Below are 15,258 nucleotides of genomic sequence, written 5' to 3' on the forward strand. Positions count from 1 at the left end.
TTCTGAGGTCTCTCCACCACATCCCTACGCACAAGAGGCAGCAGAAATCACTGCATTTCTAACAATCTATGGCTGCAAAGGAGGCTGGTAGGCAAAGCAACTATATCGTAACCAAAACGCTGACTTCTATTATCTACCGCACCACACATACACACACACTGCATCAATGGCCTCAATTCATAACAGCAATCACAATGACACATAAAATCTATATAAAAGGCATGCATTACTCACTGGGTTTTATTCTTTAGCTTCTTCAGCATGTAATTCTTTATGCTCTACAATGCAGTAGGTATGAAATGAAACATTTTCCCTTTATTCCACTGATGCCGCTGTTTGAATACCATTAGACACCAAGGACAATAGGCAGGATCAGCTCGGACATTAAGAGCAAATATTTAATGGAAGACTGGTTCCCCTCGTCTCTCCCTTTCACATCTCTGCCTCATGTATCCAGGCACGGGTGGTACTGGCTCCCTTGGGAGGCTGTAGCTAGCAGCTGAGGCACAAACTAAAACATGGCATGGATGTCAAGGAGCTGATGTCACAAAAACAAGTATTTCTCTGATAAAACCAGCGATGCTCTCAGGGAAGCCTGACAAATCAATAGCAATTGTTCAGCTAAACGTGCTTTGTTCTACAACGTGCTGCAGCACCAAGAGGAACAAACCAGATCAAGATCTGTCGGCATAAATAAGCTGAGACTACAATAATTAGCAAAACTGCCAATCAGATACCACGCGTGCATCAGGAAGGCCCTCACTTACGAGCACAGGCAAGACACAGATAAACATTTCAGAAACAGCCCTGTTTAATACTGATTCCAAAACGATAGCTCATTTATACTCCACAAGTATTTTTACATGTAGCAGACTGGCCTAGAAGTCTCCCATTTTTTTATCAGGGAGCATCAGGACCAAGGAGTGAGGCTCATGCAGCAGCTGCCGGGAACGGCTGAGAGCTGCAAGCAGCGCCTGGGAAGGGCTGCAGGCACTGCAGAAGCCCTGCCACCCCGCCTGCCAGCAGCACTGCCATTCCCAGCCAGGGATGCACTGTCTCGCTGAAGGTAGAAGGTGCTGTTTCTACAGCAGCAGCTGTACGGTTATAGGAGGAGCTAAGCCTAGGAGGGGGGAATAACAACTCAGGAGCAAAGGAAACAGGGACTATATAAATCCGACCCTAAGGAATTTGCAGTTATTCCACGTTGCAGACAACATCGTCACAACATAAGAAGGGAGCTTCTTCAAGCAGAGAAAGAACTTCTCTTCCACCACGTGACTGAAATCTCAGTGGTATTTGCATTCCTTATTTTTTTTTTTTAACAGATTACATGCGTTTCTTTCAAGCGTTACTGGCGGGCACGATCTCAAAGCCACATCAATTTCACAAAGTTTCTGGACAGATAGCAATTACATTACTAGATTTCAACACAAACGCAAAATACTCAGTACGTATTTCTGCACTCTTACTCCAAAAGATTGCTCTGAAGGAACTGGGAGGAAGACTGCAGTTCCACAGGAACTCACCACTCAGCATCTGCAACTCAGGAGATCGCACACAACCAGATCCAGTTACCTCAAAACCGAATGCAAACAGCTTCGAACAATGTATTGCAAACAAAACCATGTGGCAGTTCAGTAACACTCCTTATAAGTTTTATTCCAAACTGTCTGCAATTCTGTAACAAAGTACACACTTACAAACCACTAGTTTAAGTACAAGTCCATTCTGGACAGTGACTAATTAATTGTTTAGTTACCCCTGGAAATACCTTGAGACGAACTTAGAAGCTCCCTCTACAGTGTAAACAGGATGCTCTGGAAAGGGATTTCTTCCAAGTGTAACCATATGATAAAGCCAATAAAACAACAACTCTAAGCATGCTGTACATTTCTAAGCAAAGGACACCATTTGAGCCCAGTTAACTTCCCACTTTCCATTAAGCATAGAGCAAACAACTGAGCACAAAGTCATATTTTTAATCACATATTTTGCTTATGTGTATTTCTGGAGCATGAGAAGTTGAAGTACTGCTCAGATAATTTACTTTCCTTGCCTGGCCTTTAAACAAACAATATCATCCGTACCAGTAGAGTTTCCATACAGCCCAAGAGCAAAGCAGATCTCTGCTGTACATGTGTAAGTAATAAGCAATAATACTGAATGCATTAGCATGCTCTAAATTAGCACCAGTACAGCTTAACAGCTCTGTTGTAAAAACAGTTTGAAAATATTTACAACCAGGCCACAATAACAGATTTCCACGTAGGTCCCATGGACACAAGGAAGCATCAGGCTCCGAATTCATCCCTTAATTGAGAAAGGTGACCACAAATCACTCAGCACATCCTACAAAACAGCCATTTTAAACAAAGGACAGCTCAACCTGACATGCAAAATCCTACAGATGGAGTATCCAGGTCACCTGTCCCATGCTAATTGATGCTTCTCTGGCTTATCTGATGGCTTGCAATAATTAAAACATCTACAAATCAGCAACAAAAAACGCTTTCCTTCTAAAATATCCACATCTCTAATGTGAAGATTAAATCACAACGAATCCATTATGCTGCATATTTGCACAGAGATTTCTCCTGTTAGCTCACTCTTTTTGATAGTGCAGTGCTTTTTTCCTTCCATTCTTAGCCGTAGAGTATGAAGAAGGGGTTCAAGGTTTGTCCTCCTATGCACACCTGACACCTTTCCAGGTGTCAGTTCCTTTCCTGTAAGTCATGCTGAGAGCACAAGTACTGAAATTAAGTCACATTCACCTGTACACTCAGCAGAAGTACATTACACAATGCAACATAAGGGACTGGTTACCCCCCTTCTTTTTGTCAAAACTTGAGCACAACTAATAGAAAACCATTGAGCTAACAGTTATAGCACAGAAAAGCATGAAACAATGCACAAAAATTCCAGAGATATGAAAATAGTGCATTAAACACCTTCACAAATGCTTGCCTGGCCAACCTAAAGAACACCAATATCTTTCTTTTCCTTCTGTAAAATTGAAGTGTCTCAAGAAAACGTGTGTTGAACAACTTCTATTCAGCGTAGAGAGCAGTCTTATTTTGTCCAATTAACTTAATGAGTATTGCAGATATTTGACTGCACACTTAGTCTTTTTTCTACTAGAAAGCAGATCTATAATGATCATCTACTCAGAACATGAAATTTTGTCTGCTTTTTACATTCAACCTTTAATCCACTGTAGTTTAAGTGTACAAGATCATACTAAGTAATATCTTTGTATTTATTCTATCTTGCTCCATCTAAATTTCAGTAAAAGCTCTCAATTGAACTATTTATATTAGCATTACTTCTCTAACTAAAAGTATTATTCACAGTCACTGAGCACAGCACTACACATTTTTTGCAGGTCTGTCAGTGCAGGTCCTGGTCAGCGGTGTACACTGCTTCTCCCAGGATGCATTATTTAACACCTCTGGTACCTTCCAAATGCAGAACAGTAAAGGTCCTTCAATCCTTCAGAAAGCTTTTACTCAGTGACTATCAGCTGTTAACTCTGTCACCCATTTTTCACATTCCTTTCCTCAGCATTTACAAAGATATGATCTAACAAACTGATGAATTCCCTCCATAATGAGAAGTGACTATATAGCTATTTAATCATTTCATCCCCGTGCAGTTTAAGTTACTGAAATACAAGTAAATCACATGAAGTATACCTCCTTCCTCTGGAGGATTATCTACCCTTCAAAGGGTTTGAATAACTAAATACACATTTTGCAAAAAAAATTAAAAAAATAAACAGTACTGCATTTCACTCAAGTACATCAATTTGTTTTCCTGAAAGTTAAGAAATACAAGAAATGCAGAAGAATCACATTCAAATCCTGACCTCTTTTCCTCTCAGCTACTGGAAACCAGTATTAATCCTTAGAAACATTAAGATACTATTATATAATTCCTCTATTGACACGCTAAATATTGAACATATTAAACTGTACAAAACCACAGAACAAATACACATGTACATAAAAACAGCTTATTAAAAGCTTTCAACATATTTTTTCTTCATATGACTGAAAAAATACAAGCTAGAATTTGATAGCATTCTGGTACTCACTGTCTTCTCCTGGACAAGGCATGCCGGGTTTCTCTGGAATACTTGGGAAAACTAGAAAAAACAGTAAGTCGTTAAGTGAAAAGGTTGTCAGTGGTACTATTTACCTGACTCTTGAATACACTTACTCAAAACCAAAACTTGCTGAAAGTCATTAAGCAGCACTCCTTCATAAAACACAATCAACTACTGCCCACGCTGCCCAGATTTACAGATCTGCAGATCAGAACTCAAAGCCTACCCCACTGTGCCAGCTTTGGACGCCACAGCCAACACAACACTTCAGTCTTACAACACCAAAGCACAGGGTACCAGGTACATACAGAAGAATGCTATTTGACAGGCAAAAGTTTTACTAATAACATATTTCTGAAGCTGTTACATTTGCCAACAAATACATACAAGCTCTCAAACTGTATAATACTTGCCATGAATAATCAGCCCTTCCTCCCTGTTTTGGCAGTACAGACGGAAGGCTTCTTCCAGTTCCATTGGAGATGAGATGGTACATGGGTCACCTGCAGAGAAAAACAAAACATGGCAAATTTATGACTGAAGTTATGAAAATATTAAGTAGGCTTTTTCAATTAGTCCCAGCCCCTGGACTGCTTTTCTGTCAGTAATTTGAAATTAATCAGGCACTTTGATCACATAGGAACAGTTTCTTTTGCTTCTGTTCTCATCCAAGCTAGGTAGGACAGAAATATACTATGCTAGTTCACAAGGGGACAGTACAATACAAGTGAACAGACAGGTTCAAACATCTCAACACATGGCAGAAAAAGAGTAAGATCGCTTTCTAGTACCTTGAAAATTTTAGATTTACCTTCTGTTATAAGGCCTGTCACGTTACTACCTCAACTTTGTACACTGCAGAACAACGCAGCTTAAGTTACAAACGCGCACATAGACTTGAGCCTCTTTTGCTGGACTTACAGAGATGCAATCAATGATTGAATTGCAAGAAATAAGATAGATGAAAGTTATGATACATACTTCTGGCCTTTTCTATGAATTTGTCTTCTGCACCCACACACTTTATTAGTACAGAACAAGCTTTTAAATGCACTCCGAAGGCAGCAGCATCATGTTAGCCTCAATTGTATACCTAAACAGCCTAATAATTAACTCAACAAAAAGAAGTAAACGAAATGGAGACATGAGCAATACAGAACACTGAAGTCTCAGCTCAAGTACCTTACATAAAGAAAATATGCAGGAACACAAGCATTCACATCATCATACAGGAGTACATTCAGGGGATATTAAAACATCAAAATAAGCTTTACAAGAAGAAAAGCAACTGTGAATGATGGTAATTAATCAAAAGCAAGTTAGTGACAAGTTAGTGACAAGAAATGAGCAGAAAGTTTTTTCTCCTCTGAAAAAACTTCTCCATACTCAAACCCCTCAACTGCACCCTCCAAGAAAAACTCAATCCACGGATCAAGTAATACATGACTCATCTGCATCAGTAACAGCAGCAAAATCCCACCCTCAACAAAACCCAATCTGTGCTACTTGAAACTTCCTTCCATTAGCCATCATGCAGTTCAAGAAGATACACATGCAATATTCTGTGGGCACTTCTTATCAAGTTACTTTTTATCGGGCTGTCGCATATAGCAATGAAACAAACTGAAATTAGTGGAGCTGTCTACATCTCTCTTGTCAGTCTGAAGATGAAATTAAGAGTGCTAGTGCAACTGTGTAATTGCAAGGCAGCTGTTCACAATGTACTAACCAAGAGATCTGCCCATCACAAGTTACAGCTGCATCACACCTGTGAGTCGTAAGCAGACATCTGAGTTACAAAAAGGCAAACAGGCAGCAAAGGCACACAATGCCAAGCGCTTCCATCTCGCTCCTACTCACAGCAACCAGGAGGCTCTATCTAACTTAAGGCTGTAGAAAAATGCCACATTTTGCAGCAAGAAGGAATATTGAAAACCATCTCACATCACGATGACATTTCAGAGCCTACAGGAAGGGTAAAGAAAAGGTAAATTTCTCACAACTATTTTTTTTTGAAGAAACACAACGATGAACTCTTTTACATATGAGGATAGCTCAGAACAAGATCTGCCAATGTCAACCTTTCCTTTCCTGCAGGAAGAAAGTAAGCAGCAGAGACTTGCACAACAAATCATTTCTACATGACTTTGTTAACTCCATACTTCACTAAAATCAAAGCTTATACTATTTCTCCCCACATATAAACTCCATCCCCCTAGTTTTCTTTTCATGGACATGTCATACCTTACATACACCAGGACTCTTCCTTGCACCACACAGGTGAGCCAGTTCATTTCTGATAAATTTGAGTGATTTTATTACATGCTTGGTCATCATGTTTTATATCAACAGGATATTAACAATTTAGGATAGCCACAGAAGAAAATCACTTATCATAATGGGAATTCTTAACACCCATCTTAAACAAAATACAAAAAATGCAAAAGTTAAAAACAGTCCTCTGATATTACAACTGCATCACTTCTCAAAAGCACACTCTAGAGGCAAATCACAATCCAGAAGACACAAGACAATTCATCCTGCTGAATGGAGAATTTTGAGGGCTATGGCATTAGTACCACAACTGTCTGAAGTTAACGTATGCCTTGGCATTCAGTAGCTAAGCATGTAACAGTAAAATATTCAAGTTCAACAGAGACTTCACTTGGTACTATAATTGGATTCAATTTACAATCTTGATATTTTACTGAGACATTTTACTGGTAAATAGCAGGGAACATAACCTTGTCTTATAAAGCAGAAGTTTGAATAGAAGTGATCCCGTAATATGAATGGCTTTTATTCAAGTTTGTTCAATGCCTTTGTTTGTACTATAACGTACCAAAAAATGAGAATTACCAAGTAGTATTTCAGTACAGTACCTTCATCATCAATCCACTTGAGGGTAATTGGCTGCTCTTGTTGTAAACTACACATCTCGCGCACTTCATCACAAAGCTCATCATAGCTTATGGATGCATCAAAGTTCGTTATCAGGATGTCCCTGCATGACATAAAATCAAATTTTCGTCAGAGATATTTGCATAAACCTGTGCATTCCAACAACTCCATCTATGGATTCCAACCCGCAACATCACACTTGCAGAATCAGCATTCTTCATATAAAATGCTCCCATTAACATGTATGAGTAATGATAAATTAAGTAACTGACATAATGCAATGTTTCCCTTCTGCTATCTATTTACAGATTTATATTACGCTATGGTATGAAGTGCCACACCCAGAAACACACATACCTGCAGCCCTGGAACTCCAGAGATAGACCAAACATTGTGTTTTATAACTTCCTCGTGCTTAGATTTAACTTGGATTTTTAAGCGATACTACCATTTACTATTTAATTCTGTTATTTAATTTAACATACTATCAACTTCCACTTTAAGTTCTTTTGGCAACTACCTGAATGAACTCAGCCCTCATTGTGAAGCTGTCTAGCTTTGGGCTTGACACGGAAAAGGCCAAAACCTATTCTCCAAATTGCTCTAGAATTCTACTCCCAGAACGCTGCATTACTTGGCATTGACCTGGTAAGCAAGTTTACTAAGAAAGCATCTCATTTTCAGTTAAGTTTGGTGGAATTACATTCATAATTACATTTAATTAAAAATCCTTTTTTACACCATAGTATTAAAAACCACAGTAGCAACATTTGCTTGTTTGGGCAGGAAAATATCAGAAGATGACTGAGGCTACTGCTATCACATGCCAGTAATTTCAAGCTAAACACTTCAAGTTTAAAGATTTACTTCAGCCAAACATTTAACTCCTCAAATTACTTAAACTTTGGTGTTAAGAGGAAAACAAGGCAGATCAAAGCAACGCTAACTCACAAGGTCCTCTTTGTGGCAGCAAATCAATTAGATTAAATCTGTCAGAAAAAAACAAATTTCATGCTGAAGCAATAAGTTAGTCTTCCTGACTCTGTCAACAACTGACTGAAGCCATAAGGACCGTGACTTGATTTATTGTCTCAAATCAGAGCTGCCAAAATAAGCGCTGCAGAGATAACGGAAGCAGCTGTGTTAACATCTCATTGCATTACTCAAACTGCTGGGAGGGAAAAGGGGGAAGTAGATATCAAAAATAAAAGGCAGACCAACAGATACCATGCAACAGTTTACTTCTAGTATTCATTCACAGTACGAAAACAGATTTGTTGAATCTTCAGGCGTTCAATTTTGGAAAATTGAATCCTCAAGCAGCTTGCATAGGTTCATATGAATCTACTGTTAACATGAGAACCAATCAAAATTATTTAACTTTCCATAACTTTTTAAGTAATTCCAGTAACTTTACACCATTCACGCACATTTTCCTCACTTCAAGGCCCAACTATCAACTCCCTCCCACAACCAGCACACCGAAGGAATCTGCATGGTATTTTAATAACGCCATTTAATTACCAGACATAAACGACAACTACACAAACACTGTGGTTACTCTGTTACTAGACCAGACTACGGACTCCTGCTTGATACGCTTCAAAGTCTGACAGGATACAACAGAGAGAACACACAGACTCACCCACTGTAGTGCGTCTTTACTCTGATGAAGTCTTTGTTCAAATCAGCTTTTGAGCCCATCCTGCTAGGCATGGTCTGCCGTTAGCAGACCAAGTGAAGTTATAGATTCAAGACATAAAACTCCTGTAGTTCTGCAGCACAGAGCTCCGCAGGTGAACCACACAGCTGTCTCCCAGGCGGCGTTCGTTGGCCTGCACAGAACAGCAGGGCACGGTGAGCGGACGGACACCGAGCACACAAACACCAACAGCTCTACACGCAAGCCAACAAGAAATCAAAACATTTGACACTACCAACTTGCACGGGGGAGAAATGGCACGAGGTGAAAAAACACCATATTCAGCGCTCACACAAATCTCTGAGGCCTCCAGAACTTTCTTCCACAGTGTCCCAGCCCCAGCACCCCCTGCCCTGCCAGCCCGCTGCTCCCGCTCTTCTTCCACAGTACTCTGACAGGAAGCAGCACGTACACGGAGAACTGCTTTCCATTCGCCTTCGCTTCAAACGTACTCGACAGAAGTAGAAAATAAAGGCTCCAACAGGAAAACGAAGTTTTCTCCACCACTTGAGCCCGTTTGTCCCGAGCTCCCGCACACCCCTCCCCTCCCACGCGCACCCCCCCCCACCTGTTTACCACACAGCTCCCAGTCCCGCTCCTACCTGCCCCGCCGCCGCTCGGACCGAGCCAGGCGGTCCCTCTCGGCCGCCTCCCGTTGTCCCGGAGCCCCCCGAGCCCCGCGGGCCCCCCGCCGCGGCCTGCCCCACCAGGACCCGTCTCGCCCCGCCGCGGCCTGAAGTTGCTTAAAGTCCCGTGAGGAAGTTCGGAGCCAACTTCCACGCCTCACCGCCCATCCAGCTCGCAAGTCCCGGAGCGGGGCGGCAGTCGCTACCTCACGAAGCGCCGCGCGACAGATGTCGCCCCGCACTCCCCTCAGCCGCTCCGCTCCCCGCCGCCCCCCCCGCCCGCCGGCTCCAGTGGCAACGGCGCCACCACGCCGAACATGGCGGACTAAGAGGACTAACCACCATAGCCAATAGAATGCCTCCCGCTTTACCTGTCAACCAATAGCGAGCTTCGACTCACCTGGAGCCAATCCCTAAAAGGATACCGTCTACCTACCGCCAATCGTAGGCCAGGAACCGTTACCTGGGAGAGTAGGGGCTCTCCGACCAATCAAAAGCCAGAATAGAAGCCGGAGCCGAACACCTGTAGCCAATCAGAGACGCAAGCGGCGAACGTGCCCATCCCAGGCTCTGAGGTGACAGGTGTGGCGCGAAGGAGGCGGCAGGTGGCGATCTCTTCACGGTGGATCCGCCCCATCCAGCTCCCCCCGGCCCCTCCCGGAGCGTGGCTCCCCTTTGCCGTGCCCCTGTGGCACCTCCGCTCTAGGAGCCGCGGCAGCGCCCGGGAGGAGGCGGGCTCAGACCGGTGAGGAACAGCGAGTGCGAGTGACACCGCGCTGGGAGCGCTGCGAGCGCCTCCTGGGCGCCCTCCGGGAGCACAGTGAGCAGCTCCGAGCGCCGCAGCGCCGTGCGTGAGGGAGCGGCGGGGGGCGCCATCACGGGCTGAGGAGAGCGGGAGCGGGGCCACCTGAGGGGAAGGGCGGGCGCGGGAGCCCAGAGCCGCTCTCTCGGCGACCCCAGAACTGAGCTCTGGGAAAGTTATGGCTCAAAAAGTAGGTGAGAGAAAGCAGCGCCCAACACTGAAGGGTTTCATTCGCTGCTTTGGCACTTTGTGCGTCGTTGCTGTTATTTTTTCATAGCTGAGCATACCTAGAATTATGAGAGAGGAGGGCCGATTTAATTTGCAGAGACTCCTTAATGAGGAGTGTCGGGATCTCAGGTCCTGTGTTAGCTCACGTTGTTATCCCATCGCCTCGTCTGTGTGGTAGGGGTTACAGCCTGACTTCACACATACAGCCCCGTATCCAGCCCCAGCATCCTGCTGTGCTGCTGCTTCGTTGAGGAAATCTGCTTCATTAAGGAACCTGAGGCTGGTATTTCAGCTGCTGCAGCCCGGTACCTGATGGCACGCTGTTACGGAATTGCCTTTGTGACTAAAAGTTGTGAACTTGCAGAGCGGTGGTTCCCAGGCTTAGGGTCCCCTCCTTTATTTCTCTGCATGGATATTTCTGATGGAACATGCGTGTACATCTGCGTGTTTCCAGCAGATGGCAAGATGTTCCCAGGCAACTCTCAGGGAAACATACGCAGCTGAGCCTAGCGCGCTTGGGAAGGGGCGGTTCTTCACTTCAGTGCTTACAGTCTCTTGAGAACTGTTCTTTAAAAAATAGCTAAAAGTGAATGCAAATTATTGGAGGTTAATTACAGCATTGTCAGGCATCAGATATTTATATTATCCATAAGCCTCACCCCGGTACAAGGTTTTTCAATCTGCGTTTTCTTTTTCAAAGCTTTAAGAAACACTTGCTAACTCAGTGTCTAGAGAGCAGCAGCCTGTGGTTGCATAGGAGAACTGTGCAGTAGAGATATACGTTCCTTTCTGTCTTGGAAATATTCAGAACATATTTTGTCCAGCATATCTGTGTGTAAATACGCACACATATATGCAGATGTGTGTATATATATATGCAAATCTACATATGCAGATATTTATATATACACTCAAATACAGATAATACTCATATTACCCTTTATTGTAATGGATCTACCCATATATTTGAAAAATGAAGCGCCTAAATGCCTTGCTGAATCCACAGAATAAAATCAAAATGGTTTGTTCCAGGTCTCACAAGAAGAAAGTATGTCTTTTAGCCTTTTCTGTGAAAGGAGTACTATTTCAAAATCGCAGTGTTTTCTCTACATGCACCACTCCGAAGAAATGAGTTGTTGTCAAATGCAATTTTATACACTACAGCTGGGAAGAAATGAGAAAATTTCTGGGTTTAAAAGTCATTAGTTTGGTGACTACTGTAAAAGTAACTGAATCTCCCACATGTAGTATTCATTACTAGTATTCTGGCACAAATAGCTACAAACCAGGAGAACAAAAATTAACAGCGTTCCTTTTTTTTTTTCGTGTTTTTTTAGGTCAGAGCTGGACAAAGATCAGATTTCTTTACTCATCCTGCTTAAAGTCTGTAAGTAGCGTGTGGTTTTGGGAGGTAGCTGTTGCATTTGAAACCGAATGTGTGCACTGAATTTTGTTGTATTTGAGCTCTGGTACCCATTATTCCCTCTTTGCATTTGCCTCTTTCATGCAGCTGGGTTAGTAAAGCAGTGCAGTGGTTTATTCTTGTGAACAGTATTGTTGGTTGATACAAGTTAATGGCAAGTTTGTGAGAGAAACATTCCAGGTCTGCTGCAAAAGTTGTGAACAGGAGGCAAAGGTGCTGTTAAAATGGAATTCATACCGTGAATTGAGAATCCTGTGTTAGGAGGCTCTTAGTTCACTGTCTCTGCCAGTTGCTCTAAATCATCTCCAGAGCACTCTCTCTGCTTTACAGAAGACTTCCTTTGAAAGGAATGTGCACCTCTTTAGAAATATTTCACAGGTGAGATACTGAATAGAGATGAAGATGCTGTCCTTGCAGTTTGGGAGCTGTTACTACTCTATTGGCTTACATCTTCCATTTCCACTGGGTATAAGAAATGAGGAGAAGCTCTCTTAAGTTAATTCTGATAGTTCAATGAACAGATAAAGTTGTGCAGTTAATTAGTATGTGACTCAGCTAGGACCTTCAGTGCTTAAATGACTAAAACTACTGGGGATATTTCTACTCTTAAATGTTCTAATCATTGCATTATATGGACTCCTCATAGAATAGATGAAGTACAAAGTTCTTACACATTTAAACAGAAAGATACAGAGTTGTGATTTTAGATCTGATGACAGAGTTGCAGGACCTGCAGGTTTTCCTGTCTTTTCCTTGCTGAATTAAGTTTTTCTGAATGGCTTTATCCACAAAGTACTCATATTTTCCTTACAAGGTTGACAAAAAAAAAATACAAACCAACAAACCAACCCTTCTCCCTCTCTTAAATGCTTGAATTAAGACACCATTATGACAAATGTTCTTAAAGAAAATTTTTTCAGAAAAAAAAAATACCATTTGGTACTACTTCTACCTTTATAAAAGGAGAAGATTGCTGTCCCATTTTCACTTGAACTAGTGACTTAAGATCTTCAGATATTTTAGGACCGCCAACTTTCCAAGGTTTTAGAGATTTAGTGGGAATTAGAACGGATGGCTTCAGACTATGAACAAAGCAGCACATAAGGTAAGATAGAAAGCTGTTATCTTCAAACATGAACAAAGTGTGAGTAATCAGTTCTGTGTCACTCAAGAATGAAGATGCACCTCCACAGAGTTTCTTCTTTAGCAAACGAAACCGGCTGCATGTGCAGACAGACATGCAGGCTGCCTTCAGCCTGCTTACTCTCTTTTTCTGAAGAAACAGCCATGCTGTATTTTCTGTTGAAGTCAATGGCAGTGAAATTATTGGATCCAATAGGGGCAAGTATGGGCTAAATGCCCTGAGTTTGGATTAAAAAAATATAAGGGAAAGCATTAATATATTTTAACATGAACCTGAAGAAAGCAGGTATCCTGCTTAACACCAGAAATCACCATGGTTGTTCTTTACTGATTTCCTTGCTGGATTGCTTGCTGGTAGCTTTCTAGCCTCTGGTAAAATAGATAAAATGAATAATGTTTCAAGACTATTTTAAGACAATACCTCCTTACTTGTCTTTTTCATGCAAGACAGAAGCACCCAGAAGCTATCTCACTTTTCTTGGCACCGCGTTAGCCTGGAGTTTAAAGGAAGATTCTATGGGCAGACCAAGCTACATACATTTAAAATAAACAAAACCAAACCTGTATGCTTCTATATTTATTTGTCCAGGATATTTCAACAGCCTGTCTCTGTGGAAACATATTTTTAACTCCTTTTCCTTTGGTGTGTGAGCACCAGCAGACAGTACACTGTAAATCTTTTTTCTTGCTGCATAACCTGATCCTAATTCTTTGGAAACCAATTCCTCTTCTGGAAGGTGACAGTGAAAGAAACTGTAGAAGAAAGGAAATGGGTGTTTCTGCCACTGAAGTCTTGCAACTGTCATTTCAGAGGATGGAAGAAAACGGTAAAAAACATTTAAACAAAACAAAAAAAAAGAAAAAAAACACAACCCTGGGGATCTAGTTTTCACCTCGGTTCCTCAAGAGTCATGTTTTCATTGCTTTCCTTGGACAAGACTAATTAAGCTGTTCTAAATTCTCATTATTGGTCCAGCCACCATTCAGTTTGAATGAAAGACGATCACTCTTAATTCAAGAGATTCCACATCCTGGAAGTGTCTGATGAATCCCTCGCTAGGCATGCACAGGAACTCCACTGGAGGCAGTCTAAAAATACCCGTAGCTGACATGTGACATGTTCTTTCTGTATGAAGTAGAAGTTTGCTTTTAAAATATGATATGTGATATTGTTTATAAACAATACGTAGAATCCTTCTGGCTTCCAAATATTCAAGCTCACATGTGTATATATATTAGTCGTACATATAACCTGGAAGATAAGGGCAGGATAATCCTAAATAGGTATCGAAAAAATATGGTAAGATGTACAGAAATAGATCTTTTGTGTTGTCTAACTCTGAAAGAAACATGGCAACAAAGGAAGAACAGCCTGGATAGTGTATCGCGCCAGATGTTTTACAGATTACTCTGTATTTCATCACTCAATCTTTATTTAATCTTAGAAGACTGTGGTAATTCTAATACTGGGATAACCCAGTGGACTATGCATTAGTTTGCAGCTTCCAGCCGTGTCTGTTCCCAGCTGGCCAATTACTGATTATGATGTAAAGAAAAATGTCCTCTTCACCCCATCTGGTAACCCCGTGCCTGAAAATTGGGGACTTTATGATATTTGTGCTAGCAAAGGTAATTCCAGTGCTCTTCTGATCTCAGCAGAAGATGAACATACCTAGCAGCTCCGTGGCAGGCGTTATACCGAAGGATGGAGATGGGGCACTGGGCAGAGGAGTCTTTGCTTCAGTACAATTCGTCACTCCTGTGCGCTGGTTGGTCCTAGATCTGGAATGACCAGAAGTTTTTAGATACCTGAGAGACTGGGAATGTTTGGATTTCTTTTTTTTGGACCAACATTTTGCTGAACAGGGAACTCCAGTAACATCTGATGAGTTCTGCTGGTGCTATATTTTCTGACAGTGCACTTTACTGTCTTCTCAGATTTGTTTTTACTGTGCATGACTTAGTAAAGGAATAGCCATGACATAAAGCTTGTATAAGGAGAGGACAGATCCTTACTGCGTTATGTAATGATGAGCTAAGGTCTTCAAAGTCATTTCATTTAAGACACGAGCTATAAAAGCAGAAAGAGACTGTCTTGCATTTCAGCTGCCAATTCTTTTTCCAAATAGATACGTTCTGTTCATTGCTGAAGTTTAGTTCAGTCTTCATTAGGAAGAACTAGCTATGTATGTTTGTAACATATTGCACATAGCATTACTAGGACATCCAACAAGCTTTCAACCATTGCAAGTGTTTTAAGCCACTACAATAAAGAGAGCATGGGGGGAGATCAGATGTGTTGGATTTTTTTAATAAATATCCTAAGAA

General features: G+C 41.7%; 2 protein-coding genes across 4 annotated transcripts in view; one reads left to right on the forward strand and one right to left on the reverse strand.

Moving 5' to 3' along the window:
* Positions 1-9,663, reverse strand: part of PRKCZ (protein kinase C zeta) — a 42,582-nt gene extending 32,919 nt beyond the window's left edge. The window contains exons 1-5 of one of the 3 annotated variants that reach the window (XM_021417613.1): positions 9,496-9,663; positions 8,652-8,841; positions 6,988-7,109; positions 4,519-4,608; positions 4,094-4,144 (exon numbers count right to left, since the gene is read on the reverse strand). In XM_021417613.1, the coding sequence (XP_021273288.1) occupies positions 4,094-4,144; positions 4,519-4,608; positions 6,988-7,109; positions 8,652-8,722 (334 nt within the window). In that variant the 5' untranslated portion in view covers positions 8,723-8,841; positions 9,496-9,663. Of the gene's footprint in view, positions 1-4,093; positions 4,145-4,518; positions 4,609-6,987; positions 7,110-8,651; positions 8,842-9,310 lie in introns of all 3 variants that reach the window. The other 2 variants (XM_021417612.1, XM_021417615.1) reach the window with 2 other exon arrangements.
* Positions 10,300-15,258, forward strand: part of CFAP74 (cilia and flagella associated protein 74) — a 65,970-nt gene continuing 61,011 nt past the window's right edge. Inside the window, exons 1-2 of the mRNA XM_021417608.1 lie at positions 10,300-10,330; positions 11,702-11,751. Coding sequence (XP_021273283.1) covers positions 10,315-10,330; positions 11,702-11,751 — 66 coding nt within the window. The 5' untranslated portion in view covers positions 10,300-10,314. The remainder of the gene's footprint in view (positions 10,331-11,701; positions 11,752-15,258) is intronic.

This window comes from Numida meleagris, chromosome 20 (genome assembly GCF_002078875.1).
Source record: "Numida meleagris isolate 19003 breed g44 Domestic line chromosome 20, NumMel1.0, whole genome shotgun sequence".
Classification (NCBI taxonomy): domain Eukaryota; kingdom Metazoa; phylum Chordata; class Aves; order Galliformes; family Numididae; genus Numida; species Numida meleagris.